The sequence below is a fragment of the Trachymyrmex septentrionalis genome, unplaced genomic scaffold, assembly GCF_001594115.1.
Source record: "Trachymyrmex septentrionalis isolate Tsep2-gDNA-1 unplaced genomic scaffold, Tsep1.0 scaffold153, whole genome shotgun sequence".
NCBI lineage: Eukaryota > Metazoa > Arthropoda > Insecta > Hymenoptera > Formicidae > Trachymyrmex > Trachymyrmex septentrionalis.
Window position 1 is genome coordinate 20,656 of NW_017304684.1, and position 17,513 is coordinate 38,168.

The 17,513-nt window shown below is 33.7% G+C and overlaps 1 protein-coding gene across 1 annotated transcript in view; it reads left to right on the top strand.

The window, feature by feature from the left end:
• The first annotated feature begins 1,606 nt into the window (after positions 1–1,606).
• LOC108745859 (calcium-binding mitochondrial carrier protein Aralar1) overlaps positions 1,607–17,513 on the top strand; it is a 57,830-nt gene continuing 41,923 nt past the window's right edge. The window contains exons 1-7 of the mRNA XM_018482255.1: positions 1,607–1,611; positions 2,234–2,349; positions 2,451–2,590; positions 2,938–3,084; positions 3,356–3,497; positions 3,761–3,855; positions 14,731–14,738. Of these exons, the coding sequence (XP_018337757.1) occupies positions 1,607–1,611; positions 2,234–2,349; positions 2,451–2,590; positions 2,938–3,084; positions 3,356–3,497; positions 3,761–3,855; positions 14,731–14,738 (653 nt within the window). The remainder of the gene's footprint in view (positions 1,612–2,233; positions 2,350–2,450; positions 2,591–2,937; positions 3,085–3,355; positions 3,498–3,760; positions 3,856–14,730; positions 14,739–17,513) is intronic.

Below are 17,513 nucleotides of genomic sequence, written 5' to 3' on the forward strand. Positions count from 1 at the left end.
AGAACCGACACAAGTTATTGGTGCGTATGTGTTTATTCGAATATAATACGAGAGAGAGAGAGAGAGAGAGAGAGAGAGAGAGAGAGAGAGAAATATAAAAATTGCTTACTTAGAGGATAGTTTAATCGCTGTTTTTTATTATTCGTCTTGCTCTGATCATTTATTCGCTTCATCGTTTCAATTTTTGTGTATCATATTAATTTTGATGGACGTGAAGAATAGACGAGACGAGATAGTTGAAAATCTCGAATATTTTGACATGAATTTCGAGAAGTAAGAATTTCAGCTCGTCGAGACGTAAAAATGTTTTTATTTATTTGTTCTTGACGAGAAATTTCGATATCAGCATTTTCTCGTCTCGTCTCGTCTTGCTTAGATTCTAAGGACTTCAAAGTCTTAGTACTTTTTAAATATTAATTGTAGCGTATCGGTTATTAAGGATAATCGTTAAAATTCTTCGGAGAGTTAGCAGAACTCAATAAAATATCAGATTTAAAAAAAAAAAAAAGTTTTTTTTTAATTTTTTTTTTAATCTGTAATTCTGTTATGACTTCTGATAGATCCCCCCCTTCCCTCCTAAAAATTCTAACGATTACCCTTAATAATAAAATAACAGACCATCAAGAATAAAGTTTTTAGCGCCTTGAAATAGGAAAATTCGAAATCTGACACTTTGAAGTCCTAGAACTTTTTAAATATTTATTTTACCGCATCGATTATTAAGGACAATCATTAGAACTCTTTGAGGAACTACCAGAACTCATGCCAACGCTGAATTTCCGAAAAAATTTGTTGACTCTTCTGTGAACAGGGAAATATTCAAAAATTGAAACTTCAAAGCTCTAGAACTTTTTAGTTATGGATTTCAGTCATTGGTTATTAAGAGTAATTATTAAAACTGTTCGGGAGTCTACTACAGAACTTATAATAGAATTATGAATTTAAAAAAAAAAATTCTTTTTAATTTTTTTTGAAAAATTTTTTTCGGAAGTTCAGTATTCTATTGATTTCATCGATGCGCTGAAATCAATATCTAAAAACCTCTAGAACTTTGAAGTTTTAGATTTAAAATTTTTTTATTCCAAGGTTAGAACTTTTTTGTTTGCGATCATAGCTCTTTGATTATTAAGGATAGTTGTTAGAACTCTTTGGGGGAAGTATCAGAACTCATACCAGAATGCCGAAAATCTAAAAAAAACTGTAAAATAAAATTTTTTAAAAATTTATTTCGGAAATCCGGTATTTTCTTGAGAGTTACGGTAGCCCTCCAAAGAGTTCTATCTATTATTCTATTTGTATCGAGACGCTAAAGTAACAAATAAAAGAGTTATAGCCCTTCCAAGTTTCAATCGTGAAGTTGGTCCTCGATACTTCAAATATTTACCTTCAATCGACGAAACTCTTTTTAAAATTGATAAAGATTTTAGAACTCTTTGGGGAGTAACCAGAATTCTACTTATTTTTTTCAAATTTTGAAAAAGTGGAGTTAGCTTCATAGAGGTAATGTCTTTTTTAATTGTTATAAATTATTAAATACGAATATATGTAAAATTTTTTTTTAAATACCGTAAATTACTTAATTATTTAATTATTAATTAGCGCGAGTATGGTGTATGGAGCAGACAGCGCCTTGGTCTAATGTACTAGAGATCCCGGATTCGATTCCCGGCAGAAAGAAAAAATTTTCATACTCGTAGCTCCTCTCGGAAGGCAATAGCAAACCACAGAGTAGTATACTTGCCCAGGAAACCTCCCTACCAAAAATTGCCTTTCGTAATCGGTATTTAAACTGTAGGTCCCTATATCCATTGTGTATGATCAGTGTGCGCGCAAAGGTATATGAGAGGGAGGCGCCTATGCATTGAGATAGCATACCATATGGTATTTGAAGAAGAAATTATTTAAAATATTTTTGTATGAGTAAATTAATATAAATTATATATAAGATAAATAATAAAACATATCTCTAAAAATTATAGCTACACACATCTGCGAAGATATTTTTTCGATTTATATTAATGAATGTGTATAATATGCGTGCATGCATATGCGTGTGCATATTTATATAAATATAATTATAATAAATATGATAACATATATTAAGAAGCAAATATTTTACATACACACATACACGCGCGCGCACGCACGCGCGCGCGCACACACACACACACACACACACACACAAAACGAACAAATGTATTTTATAGTTAACATATCGTTTTTTTTTTTTCAGACTTATATCTTTTGCTGAATTTCAAGCATTTGAGGGTCTTCTCTGTGTACCAGATGCTTTATATAAAACAGCTTTTCAACTCTTTGATACTAATGGAAATGGAATGGTTGCATTTGGTAAGGACCGAAGAAATTCTTTTTTCGAAATAATTTCTTTATATGAAATAATTTCTATATCTTTTATATGGACATATTATTATATTATTACCAATTTACAGACGAGTTCGCTGAGGTGATGCGAAAAACTGTACTGCATCAAAAAATGCCCTTTAATATGGACAGTAGTTTTATCAAACTCTATTTTGGAAAGGATAAAAGTAGACTAATCAACTACGCAGAGTTTAGTCAGTTTTTGCATGTGAGTATCATATTTTGTTGCACGCTTAATTGTTGATTTGCTTGTTATTCTTACTCAAGAAATAAGCCAAGTATGACGTAACGAGTAACAAAGATTATGAATTACATATAACGCCGTATGTTTTTTACATATATTTAATATGTATGTACACAATTTGACTGAGGTATCTTGAAAAGTCATAAAATAACATTTCTTATTTCGAAATATTTTCCATATATTATATTTAAAAAAATGTATTCCTTATACATACAGAAAATAGTTATAGTTTTTAAAAAGCGATTCTTAAATATGATATAAATTGAAACAGGTTAGTGATAAAATTTTGTATTAAAAATTTTTATCTTTAGGATTTTCATGAAGAATATGCAACAGAAGCTTTTAAGAAATTTGATAAAGATGGTGCAGGTTTCATTTCCGCATTAGACTTCCAAGACATCATGCTCAGTATTAAGAGTCATTTACTCACAAAAGATGTGAGGGATAATCTAATTGCTGTAAGTAGTATTATTTCTAAAGAGGTGATAGAAAATTTTGTAATTGACAACTAAATGTTTTATACTATACATTTTAACCACAATTTGTGTGAAAATAAGGATAAGAACAAATTATTTAAAGTACATGTATTTAATACATGTATGGAACGTTCACTAATTACAAATTAATATTTATTAATCTTTAATTTTGTATCATTTTAATGTAAAGTAGTATTGAACTTTATTTGAATGTATAGTACCACATAATGAGCTGTATTTTCATACATCGCAGGCAGTTGGTGCCGGTCAAAGCGGAAGAAAAGTTAGTTTTCCATATTTTATGGCATTTAATTCTCTTTTAAATAATATGGAACTTATTAAACGTATCTACTTAAATGCAACCAATGGTCACAGATATCAAGAAGTTACCAAAGGTATAGTGGAGAAAAATGTGTAAATGGATATATATTAAAAAGTTTTTTTCTTGCTGTTAATATAGAAATCATATGAGGAAAAAATAATTTATCTTTTATTTTAATAATATAATCCATATATAGTAAATACATTTAATCAATCAATTGCTTTTACATTAATTTTCATCAACATAATGTTCAGTACATAATCAGTATCTATAGATTAATTAATTGATATTAATAGATTTTATCGTCAGTATTTAAGCATTATAACTTTTTGCCAGAGGAATTTCTTTATTCTGCACAAATGATGTCCCAGATAACTCCGTTGGAAGTAGACATTTTATTTCACCTTTGCGATTTACTTCATCAAACTGGGTGAGTATTTTTGACATTGAAATTGATGTTAAAATATTTTTTCTTTTGTTGATTTATTGAAAAAAATATTACGGAGCAGTCACTTTAACATTGATCCTAACAATTGATACAAAATGTTCAGACTTTATTAATTAAAGACCGATCCACGCTGGTCAACAAGACAAATACAAAAAAGAGAACAAGTCACGTAAAACTATCGTTGCACCATCAAGCACATCGTCATCATCCAAATGTCAAGTATGTCTCGTTCTTGGCAATTAATGAAAGTTGATACTATTTTACGGAGTAATTCATTCCTAATAGCCAAGCTTACTATACAATGCTTAACTATATATTATTTTCTAATATTTAAATAATATTTCGTATACTGAAAACATTTATTTACGTGTTTACGCTGCCTGGATCAGACCTACGGAAGATGACGAAGCAGATTCGCGGCTTGGGTGCGTTTTGTATTACAGACCACGTGCTATAAATATATACCACGTGTGTGTACACACATATAAACACACACTCATATTTTCTCAGAGACTATGTTAGAAATACTACCTGAATAGCCCCATGTATTATTTTATCCTTGTTTAACATATAAATGTCCGAATGACTCGCGGAGACGTTCTCGCGAACGCGTTCACGCACTTCCGACCCGCAGAAATGACACGGATATAATAGAAAGAGCAAGAAGAGTTTATTGTGAAATAAACACAGAACACAGTCACACGTAAAGTTCAGAGCACACGAACGAAGAGAAGATAAGCGGATCGAGGCAGCGACGGCATGTTCTAATCTGCCGATCTTGTTAAATAACAGAGCCACGTGTCGCTGGGCAACGCGACTTTCAGGACTTCACGAGTAACAATCTACAGTGTTGGTACGGCACGGGCGTAACACTGCCCCCTTCTCTTAAATTGTCGTCTCGATGGTTTTTCTAAGAACGTTGGCCTCTTAAAGAAATTCGGAGTCCCTCCTGACCAATTTCTTGCTCCCTACTGTGCTGCTGCAACAGTTTTCTTGAGCTTAGATCTCCTTGAGACCCGACTTTCCTTTCGAAGTTTATTCTTGAGACCTTCTTCCTTTCCGGGCAGAACCCCTCTTCAGTTTCTACCCGGAGGATAGCTACTCCCCAATAGGACGAAACTCGCTCAAGCTTCCGTCTTCATGAAGGGAATGCCAAAATCCTCTTGCCTCTTCTTTAAAGCCTTACGTTCTTAGTTCTTCTTTTTTCGGAAAGGGGAGGGAGGACAAAAAAATGATGTACAATAGTATTTTTGCCCCCAATCCCCGCCTCGGCATTTGCCCTCCGTCCCACGGAAAAACCATGGTTCAAAAATCGTAGGCGAGGCGGTCTTCTATTTAAAAAAAAAAAAAAAAAAAACATCGAATGAAGCTATTCAAAGTTCGAACTCCAGATGATGAATCCGGAAAATAAATGTTGAAACATCGGATTACGCGACCTCATTGCTGACATCTTCGTCGTTCAAAATCGGCCTCCTTTTTCACGTCGTAAGAATATAAACTCTGAAACTAAGAAAGAAAAATAATACACAGATAAACAGATAAAAAAAAAGTATTATTCTCAACCCGCGTCAGGGCTCCGATTTGTTTACTTCTATTTATTAATTAATTTTCTCTAATCGTCTTTCTAAATAAGGCGCTAACCTATCCGAATGAACAATTTTATTTTTATATTTGACTTGCAGATACAGTATACAACATTGCTAAGTTTCTTAACTACAAAGTATGGTCCTTCCCAATTGCTCTGCAACTTGGGAGTTCTCCTTTTCTTTCTTCGGGGATTATATAACCACACTTTCTATCCCTTCTCAAAATAGATCTGTTTTACCAGGATCATACCACGTTTTTGTTCGTGAAGATTTGATATCTATTCGTTTTCTTACTCTTATATGAATTTCTTCCAGTTTCCTTTTTACTTTGCCCAAGTAATTTTCCGGAGAACCAATCTCAGTTTTTAGTAGATTACCGTGTAACAAATCAGTCGGTAGACGGAAAGCTTGAACAAAATAAATCTCCACTGAAGTCATTCCAGTAGTTTCGTGTTTGGATGATCTGTACGCCAACAGATATAATGGAATCCACCGATCTCAGTCTTTTCGATTTTTGGAGATGAATTTTGCCAAATAGTTCAAGATGGTTTGATGCTGACATTCTACCTGTCCGTCCGACTGTGGATACAAAGCGATTATCCTCGTTTTCTTCATCCCTAGTAAACGTGACAGTTCACGAAAAATTCTCGATTCGAAGTTCCTCCCCTGGTCAGTATGGACTTATAAAGGTACTCTGTACCTGGAAATAATTTGATTTAGAAAGATTTCTGCTATAGTTTTAGATTTGACATACTTTAGCGAGAAAGCTTCTACCAACTTAGTAAAACAGTCGACAGCGACGAGCAAATATCTATTTCCAGCAGAAGTTATTGGTAGTGGGCCGAGAACGTCCAATTGAACTCTTTCGAATGGAGCTCCCACATTATATCTGTAAAGGAGATTTTTCTTTACCGAGAGATTTTTTTAACTAAACAGATCTTGCACGTTTTATACTATACTTTCACATCCTATTTACATGTCGCCCAATAAAATCGCCTCCGTACTTTATCACGCGTTTTATTGATGCCAAAGTACCCATCTGCAGGAGAATTATATAGCTCTTCCAAAATTTGTGCTATGAGCTTTCTGAGCACAATTAATTGAAAGATCGTTTTTTTTTTTCAGATTAGGGGCCTCCCATTTCTTATAAAATATTCCGTTCTTAACTTCGAGAGAATCCCAATAGAATCAATACACTTTGGTAGAGATATCACTCGCCGCCATTTCTTGCCATATAGTCCCACGCCCGTTTCTTTTTTTGATAAAAATAAACAAATGCAGAGATCTTCCATTTGCTCTTTACGCCAATTTCCGTAGTTGTTTTCTACAAAAACCATTCTTCTAACATAACCATTCTTTCCTGCTTTGCGGCTTTTTTTAATTCCACGTTAGCACATTAGCGGCACTGATCACTCGCGCACGGCCGCCTCAACAATCCATCCGCGTCTTTATGAGAAAAACCTTTACAATAATCAACCTCAAAATCGTATTGTTGTAATCTTTCCATCTAACGCGCCAACTGTCCTTCTAGATCTTTAAACGACAATAGCTATTTGTGCGAATTTAATCGAAATTGTGATCCGTCCAAATTAGAAACTTACATCCATACAAATAATGATGGAAAGATTTCACTGATCGTGCTATGGCTAAAAGTTCACGCCGCGTAACGCAATAATTTCTTTCGGCTTTACTTAATGTTTGACTGAAATATGCAATCACTCTTTCTATATCTGTATCTAGAATAAATTCCCCTTCCGTTCCAGGGAATGCTACGAGGGCAAGTCAATAAGTTTTTAGAAAATCTGTCAGAGGGCACTCGCAGTGTCATGTCACATCACTTTTTGACAAGTAGCATCTTTCAGCTGATTACTGTCAAATTTTGAGCAAAATTCATCGCGTGGTTTCATTTCTATAGACGATTAAAGCGAACAACCTTTGTATTTTTTGCAAAATGGAAAAAAACGAATTTCGTGCAGTGATCAAACATCTACATATGAAAAGTTTAACGCCGAAAGAAATCAAAGCCGAGTTGGATAATATTTATAGCACATCTGCACCAGCTTTGCGACTGTATACAATTGGGTAAATGAATTTAAATGTGGTCGTACATCCACATATGATGCACCTTGTTCAGAACGTCCAATTGAGGCTGTTACGCCAGAAATCATCGATAAAATCCACGATATTGTTTTGACTGATCGATGAGTGAAAGTGTGTCGCGAGCTTGTTGAGGCCATAGGCATATTACATGGCGCAGTGATTTCAATTTTGTACGAACAATTGGGTATGAAAAAGCTATCGGCAAGATGGGTGCCGCGTTTGCCCACTGTGGACCATAACCGCGACCGTGTGACGATTTCAAAACGTGCCCGGCACCGATGGCCAAATTCAACGGATTCCGTTACGAATTGTTTCCCCATCCAGCATATTCGCCAGATTTAGCCCCCTGCGACTATTTCCTGTTTTCAAGCCTAAAGAAATGGTTCAAAGGAAAGAGATTCACCACCAGAGAGCAGCTCATCGCCGAAACACAGGCTTATTTTGAAGGGTTGGACAAATCATATTATTCAGACGGCTTGATAAAGTTGGAGAATCATTGGCTCAAATGTATCGAGCTAAAAGGAGACTATGTTGAGAAATAAAAATAAATCGATCAAAAAAAATGTGTTTTACTATGTTTTTCTAAAAACTTATTGATTTGCTCTCATAATATTAGTGGAGAAGTTAAAGCTCGTTTTAAATCGTTAAAAGAACTTTGATGTTTTTTTTTCCCAAACTTAGTTTGATTTTCTGTTAGTACATACAGCGTAAATGGATTCTCTTCTTTGCCAACGAAGAGAATCCTTTCACGAATTTACGATAATATGAGCAAAATCCAAGGAAACTTTTTAAATATTTTTTATTTTGAGAGATTGGCCAGTCCTTCACAGCACTTATTTTCTCTGCATTTGTAGCAATTCCGCCGATGTGACCTAAATATTTAATTTTTTTCATTAAAGAAAACACATTTTTTTGGATTTATTTTTAAGTTTGCTTCCTTCAAACGATAGAAAATCTTTTCTAGGTTTAACAACAGTTTTTTTCAAATGTAGCGGAGGCATTACAAAACCGAAGGGCATAACTTTAAACTGTCACAAGCTGTTACCAATTGAAAAACCGTTTTTTTTTATCTTCTGAACGAATTTTAATTTGCTTTTCAAATCCAAAGTAAAAAACTAATTGTTATCTGATAGTTGGTCGAGTATGTCATCTATCCTTGGTAAGGGATAAGAGTCTTTTATCGTAATTGCGTTAATTTTGCGTTAATAATCTACATAGAACCTTATTATATCATTCTTCTTTTTAACTAGTACCTCTGACGAGATCCATGGACTGGTGGATTTCTTCTTTGTCTTTCCATTTCCACAATAATTTTATCCACCTCTTTTCTTATTTGCAAAGGGATACGACGAGGTACCTGCTTGATGGGAGAAAAATCTTTCACATTAATAACATGTTCTCCAAATTTATAATTCCCCGCAATAACATGAGAAAATACATCATAAAATTCATTCAGAAAGCCGGCAAAGTTTTTTTTTTCGAGATTTCCCAAACAGCGCTCTTCTCAAAAAGCGTCACCAAATTCGACGGAACTCCAGCAACTGCAATATTTTCTACGCGAGCGCATTTGAAATCAGTGTCAATATCAAAAACTGATCCGAGAAAAATACAATCAAAAATATTTTGCAAATTAAGTAATTTAAGAAAATTGACACTGAAAATACAATTATTATTTATTTCGGCTATTAACATTGGTATCTCAATACAGTAACCAAAGCATAAGCCATTCGAATGATAAATATTTTTCGGAAATTCTTTTATTTCAGTCGAGCCTTCCCCGTAAAACTCGACTATTCTCTGTTTTCCAATTTGCCAGGACACTCAGAACGCAAATGCCCCTCCTTTTCACATTCCCAACATTCTTTATTATTTCTATTCCCCTCAAAATTTTTATTCTTTGGAAATCTTTTAAATTTATTTTCATTAGATTTGTTTCCTTCTCTCTCCCTATTTTTTTCTTCAGTTTGACTCTTTTTCTTTTTAATAAAATCATTTCCTTATTTTTTTTTTTTGAAATTTAAATTATTTTCTTTTTTATGTTGAAAATTATTTTCTTGAATCAATTTAATTGCCTTCCCTCTTCTGATTGTTATCCTTAATAACGTTATTCCCTTCATTTGAAGAGCTCTTTGTACGAATCCATCGGAAACAAATTGTGCGCACGCGATTTTATCGCGAATCGGGACACTCTGGATATGCTAACTGTGATAGTCTTTCTATGTCAGAACCCAAAAAGGCGATATTTTCTCCGAATTTTTGTTTTCTATTAGTATAATAAATTGCGAATAATAGTTTTGTAACGAATGCGTCTTTCCGAAACACATCTCCAATTTCGATTTTAATTCTTGGAATTGTAAGTTCTCTAAATTTTACATGCTTTCCAAAACTGTACGCGCTCGCAAATAACACGATACCAAGACAGCGGTCTTTGTTTCCTCTTCGCAATGGTTCGCGCGGGCGATGAAATTGAAATGCGTGAAAAACTCGCATAAGGGCGCGCCTCTCTGAAACAATCAACACTCCCGACCAAATGCGCGAACAATACACGATGAATAATAACGATGTAAAGACTCTTAAATGTAAACGTAAATAAACAAACAAATACACGGCGAAAGAAGAGTCAGTAGATTATAAAGAGAAAAACAAAACATTTAATTACTTAAAATTATTATGCGACGATACATGCGCAAATACGGAACGGCGTATATTAATGTGTAAATGTATAAACATGTGTAAAAATATAACAAGTTTCGGCTACAAGATTGAGCCCTCTTCAGATATAAAGCGCAAAAGAGAAATAGACGATAAGTGAAAATTAAGTAAAAAACAATTCATGTCGCAATTAACATTAGACGTGAAGAAGTAAAATTCAGATGGATCTTAAAAATACGATTGAGTAATCAAGGTGTCCATTGTCCAAGCACAGATCGCTAGACAAGACCGAAAAAAAAAGTTATGAGAAAAAAGACAGACTTTGACAATTAAAAACGCCGTTATACAGATAAAATTCCAAACTCACCAGCAAACCCGAACAAATCAAAATGATCCCCCGCTCATGCACAGGTGAACCATATGTAATCCGTAACACTCCGGCAATATTGTACATGCCAGAGCCAGACATGTCGGCGTTGCTCACGACGTGACCGCTCGCTTAAACGGAATATAACGCACTGAGAGAGGAGAGGAGACGGGCCGACAAAATCGAAAGTCATACTTTGTTTATTATCGGTATATACGCTTTGTGGAGACTTTCGGTGTCAGTTTGTAGATTCAAACTATTTTTTTGTTTTTTGATATGTATAATAACATTTCAAGGATCCTTGATGAAGAACCTTCTTACAGAAAGCGGCTAATCTTTGAAATGTTACATATCAAAAAACAAAAAAATAGTTTGAATCTACAAACTGACACCGAAAGTCTCCACAAAGCGTATATACCGATAATAAACAAAGTATGACTTTCGATTTTGTCGGCCCGTCTCCTCTCCTCTCTCAGTGCGTTATATTCCGTTTAAGCGAGCGGTCACGTCGTGAGCAACGCCGACATGTCTGGCTCTGGCATGTACAATATTGCCGGAGTGTTACGGATTACATATGGTTCACCTGTGCATGAGCGGGGGATCATTTTGATTTGTTCGGGTTTGCTGGTGAGTTTGGAATTTTATCTGTATAACGGCGTTTTTAATTGTCAAAGTCTGTCTTTTTTCTCATAACTTTTTTTTTCGGTCTTGTCTAGCGATCTGTGCTTGGACAATGGACACCTTGATTACTCAATCGTATTTTTAAGATCCATCTGAATTTTACTTCTTCACGTCTAATGTTAATTGCGACATGAATTGTTTTTTACTTAATTTTCACTTATCGTCTATTTCTCTTTTGCGCTTTATATCTGAAGAGGGCTCAATCTTGTAGCCGAAACTTGTTATATTTTTACACATGTTTATACATTTACACATTGATATACGCCGTTCCGTATTTGCGCATGTATCGTCGCATAATAATTTTAAGTAATTAAATGTTTTGTTTTTCTCTTTATAATCTACTGACTCTTCTTTCGCCGTGTATTTGTTTGTTTATTTACGAATACACGATGATTCACAATATTTTTGCAATCGGCGACATTTACATCGGAGTTAATAAAGTTGGCAGCGCTTGCGATAGGATTCGTGCGATTGACAGTGCTCGCGACAGAATCAGGGAAATTGACGACACTCGCGACAGGATTGGCATGCATAATGTCACTCGCGGCAACAATGGAATAACCATCGACACGGGAGGGTGGATTATTATTAGAAATACTATCAGAGAGACTTAGCTGATTTGCAGGAATCCCTCGCAGTTTTTCCTGAAGCTGCACAATCTCGGTATCCCTTTGACGCAACGTCGCCGCAAATTCCTCCTGTCGTTACTGCTGTTGTGCAACCTCTGCGTCCCGCTGTCGCAACATCTCCATAAATTCGGCTTTTGTATGTTGTTCCTCACGCAGCTGTTGTACCTTTTGTAAGCTACAGCTTGAAGCGTTGATGCGACGGAAAAAGCTTCCTCTGAAGCGGCTTGCTGAACTGTCCGCTTCCGTCTTTTGCTCCAATTCTCGCTGTACTGTGCGTTTCTTACAGACTCTTCATTTGAGCTTTTTTCCTCGTAATGATTGACGAATCATTACACCCCGGACGAGCCCCCAAAATGTCCGAACGTCCGGTTCGCGAAGACGTTCTAGCGAACGCGTTCACGTACTCTCGGTCCGCAGAAATGAACAATACGGATCTAATAGAAAGAGCAAGAAGAGTTTATTGTAAAATGAACACAGAACACAGTCACACGTAAAGCTCAGAGTACATGAATGAAGAGAAGCTAAGTGGATCGAGAGACATGTCCAAGCGCAATGGCGGCTCACATCTAAATCTGCCGATCTTGTTAAATAACAAAGCCACGTGTCGCTGCAATGCGACTTTCAGGACTTCACGAGTGGCGATCTATGATGTCAGTACGGTAACGGTTCACGAGTGTAACAATATGATGATCAATAAGGATAAAATGATACATGAAGCCACTCGAGTGATATTTCTGAACGTAGCTTTACTTATTAACTCACAAGGGAACTGACTCTTATCGATTTTAATTTGGATATGTTGTAGAGCATGAAAAAATATTAGACCCATATTTTTTTTGTGCTTATCTCAAGAAGATGAAATACTCTCTCGAACCCTTACGGAAATGAATTATTAGTGAACCTATTTGTTTATTCAACCGTAGTTTTTTCGCGAACTATTGAGAAGAGCTACTATTAGATTATTGAGAAAACTATTCAGATAATTATTGGAAAAATTAATTCATTCAGTTTTATTATTATAAAATAAATATTAGTATTTAGCATCATATTCTAAAATACACACGACAAAAATATGATAAAAAAAAAGTTTTCTTCTGAATTTGGGAGAGCATCGTGAACCTAATTTCACGATGCTCTCAAGCTGTCACCTATCCAAAGCTGTACATCATCTAGTGCTTGACTTCTGCGATTGTATGGGAACTGCTTCTTCGATGATCCACGAATCGTGAATGTTTATAGATATACCCTGCTTAAAACTTTCGATTAAAAACCAGTTGAGAAAATTGGAATCTGTTTTAATCGGATTAATGCATCGGAAATTTCTGATATTCTAATCTATTTTTCTATTCATTTTTCAAATCGGAATGAATCGGAGTAAACTCAATGGGACTGTATTAATATATACCCATATAATACCAAGAAAGGGCTGAACAAGAATTAATAAGATATTTCATATTTCCTTCGAATAAAATTTAATAAGATATTTCATATTTCCTTCGAATACGATTTAATAGTTTTTATAGGATTGTGCTACCCAATAGGTTTTAATTGAACAAGTTGCTGATACCAAATCCAATGGGAATTAACCAGTGAATTTCTGATTAAAACAAGTAAAATTGGAATTTGTTTTAATTAATGCATCGAAAATTTCCAACGTTTTCCTATTCATTTTTCAAATCGAAATGGATCAGAGACTCAATGGGATTGTATTGGCATACATCCATGTATGCAAGAAAGCGCTGAACAAGAATTAATAAAATATTTCACATTTCCTTTAAATAGGATTTAATAGTTTTTTCTTTTGGATTGCTTTCGAAGGGTTTTAATCGAACAAATTGCTGAAAATGCCAAATTCAATGAGAATTAACTAGTGAATTTACGTAATCCATCTTCTTTCGATGAAAATTATTCGACGTAATTAATGGGAGATTAATTTTTGTTAATGAATGGATTCAATGTGCTCAGCGAAAAAGGCAGCTTTACAACTGTTGTAAAATTCTTCAATGTATGATTGATTTATACATTTAGATGAAGAATTAAGGACAAGAACCAATCATAAATAATTTTACAATAATTTCAAACCTTCTTATTCTACTGAAGGCAAGGATTAAGAATTGAATATTGCACATTTATCTTTTAATAAATTTTAATTGGATAAACCGCTGATGTGCCAAATTCAACGGGAATAATTTTATGAAATAAATGCATGAATTTAATATACATTAATTATTGCAGAAAATTTATTATTAATTAACTTTATGACTATTTAAGTAAATATAGAAACTGTTGGATTGTTGATTTAGTTACATAATTGTTGATTAAAGCACGATTGTATAACGTTACTTTTATTTTAAGTAAGGCTTAAAATTTTCTCAGTGTCTTTTTCGCTTTAAAACGAAACAGAATTTTAAGGGGATTTATCCAGTTAGGAGACCAAAGAAGACAAATCTTCGAATTTTTCATATTTTTTTATGTAAAAATATTAACAAATAGATAAGTTATAGCTAGTATCCGGAAAGTCGTTTTCCAAAACGTGTTTTGCGATGACCACTGCCACTCGGAACCAAGTTATCTGAAATGAAAAGATCCGATAGATTTAGTTAATATATGAATTTAGTTAGTCTTGAATCGATATTCCAAAAAATTGAAGTACAACAAAATAGCAGCTGTTCAAAGTTGATCTTTCAATTTTCATAAAAAAAAAACGAATATTTTTTGTTCATTAAAAAAAAAGAACGTATTGAAAAAATCCTACGATTAAAAACTAGATTTACATGTCTAAAAAGCATGTAAAATTTTAAATTGATTGGTGCTTTTAAGATATGTTTGTCACCGATTTTGAAAAGATTGTTTTGAGAAAAACGCTATTAAAGTTTCAAATACAGTTTACTACAAAATCAAAATTTTTCAACTTACACAATCATCTATTTCAGGACTATATTGTACGTCCTCTCTTGAAATTGATGCTCCTAAAATATTAATTTATTGTTATCGACGACGTATTCTTTTCTTCCGTGTACTATGTTGCGCGCGATAATTAGATATGTCTATGCGTTCGGCGTCTTCTCTATATCGTATATCTCCATGAAAATACAGCGGATTAACTTGAAATTTTCAGAGAATATTTCTAACTGAGTATACCCTCTTTAATCTCGCTTAAAGCTCAAGGTAACGTTAGTGCAATCGGGCCTAAGTTGAAGGAAAAATCAAAGTTCAATCACAAATAATAAAGAAATAGAAGTAAAATGTAAGAATTCTGTGTTTTAAAATTATATATATATAAGAACATCTTTTTACTTTGATAAATTGCAATCGCGCGAAAACGTATTAAAACTTATTCATTTAAAAAATATCAATTTCTCACTTATTTTGATTTGCCGTATGCAAATTTACTTATATATTTACCGATTGGTTCTTATTGAAATAAGAATCTGTGAGATTTCTGATAAAAATCTGTTAACGTTCAATCATTCAATAATACCCGATTGAATCTAATTCGGATTGTTAATGTGGATTTCCCACTCAATCCGATTCGCCAACTGGATTTGTTTGCCGATTACTTCCCATTCCAATAAAATCGGATTGATTTTTCATTTTGTAAATCAGTAATGTGCCTATGCATTCTTATTGAAAGTGCATTAAATGAAAATCCTACTAAAATTTTATTATTTTTGAATCATTATCAATAGGTTCTAATTTTGATTCCGATAGATTCTATTCATTCTATTGAATTTCTATCGGTTTTTACGTTTAAATAGTTTTAAATCGGAAATTTTAAGCAGAGTATAATTGTGACATATCTGATTAATAGATATTATTAAAAAGCTCACGTATAGTTAAAATATGTTGTAGTGATCATTACGGATAATCTGGTTTGAAAATCAATAATCATGCAATCAAAATTTGGAAAATGATTATTTTAAATAATCTGATTAGAAAATCAATAATCATTCCGTCAAAAACTATTGCGAAATGATTATTGCAAATAATCCGACTAGTGAAGTCAATAATCACTCCGTCAAAAACTATTGAGGAGTGATCATTATGAACAATACGATTATTATGTTATTATATATTATTTTTTTACATATTACTGTGTATTGTATTTCTTATAATTATTAAAATTTATATTTATTATATTTTATATTTTATTAAGTACAGATCCGTTCGTGTGTAAGTACAATACAGAAATGTAATAAATATAAATATAAATAATGTTAAAATTCCACGATTAAATTTTTCAGAAAAAGATATGATAACATTGTGCACTTTGGATACTATACCAGATCATTGTTATAAATAAATTATTAAAAATTTATTATATAGAAAGTGACTATACTTAGAGTGCCTAAAAAAACAGAGTCTGACCATCAATCCATGTTTTCGATTGATTCATGTTAACTTGCACTTACTATGGCAGCACGAATCACAATGTAAGAAAATGACATGCTTATTGAAAAATTTGTAGACATAAAATAACGCAAAATATTCTTTATTGATATATTTCATAATCATAAGTGTTATAATTGTAAAAAAATTATATAACATAGCTATGAAGAAATACAATTTGTTTAATAAAAATTTCAAATTTCAAATGAAAACATAGCTTCAAACAACGACACGGTCAGTATTAAATGTGTTGCGCGCACCTTGAAGAAAGGGAGAGTCGGTGGGAGAGTAATAAAAACGAAATGCGAAATCAAAACAGAAAAATCAGGCAGGCTTAACAAAAATTGGAGATGATACAACATCTAAGCCAAAACAAGACAAACACGTCTGTCCCGGTTTACTCTCGACACAGAATTAATTCCTAAGTACGAAAAAGTATAAAAGTATAAGCATTAAGAACGTATCTTCACCACTTTTATTTGACATTTAAGAACATGGCCTGATTCTGTTTTTCTAGGGCTCTTTTCTCTCTCCTATTACTGCTCGAGGCTCAGCGGTCTAGTTGTCGATTGCGCGTACGACGTTGTGGCTCAGGAGCGTGTGCCTAGGCACTATACCAGAAATATATTGGAAGCGTACCTTCCACCAAATCATTATTGAAATGTCTTTATTAAATAATTTATTTCTATTAACATTACAATTTTTTATTGTTAATTTATTCATTGTTCCTTAATGATATACTTATATCTTAACATGTTTTTCTACCTAAACTCTCTTTTGAAGATCACTCGGGGTTATGACCTTGGCCACATATGTCAAGGTCAAGGTCATCGGAGAGTGCTTTATAATAAATAATTATCTGGCGGAAGGTATGCTCTCAGTACATTTCTGGTATAGGCACATACTCCTGACCTACAACGTCGCGCGCGCGATCGGCAACTAGGCCATCAAGCTTTGAGTAGTAGTGGGAGAGACAGTATATATATTATATATTATAAACGTTTATTGCTTCCACAAAATTGTGCTTACATATAAATTTCCGCTTACATATAAATTTACATATAAATTTACATATAAATTTTCGACCCAGCGCTACACTTACACTTACACGGTTTACCAACTTGTATGTCGCTGGGGGAAAATCCTTAAACTTCCGTGTCCACGCTACCTACCTACCTAACTCTATCTCTCTCCCCCTCTCTCTCTCTCTCTTTCTCTCTCTCTCTCTCTCTCTCTC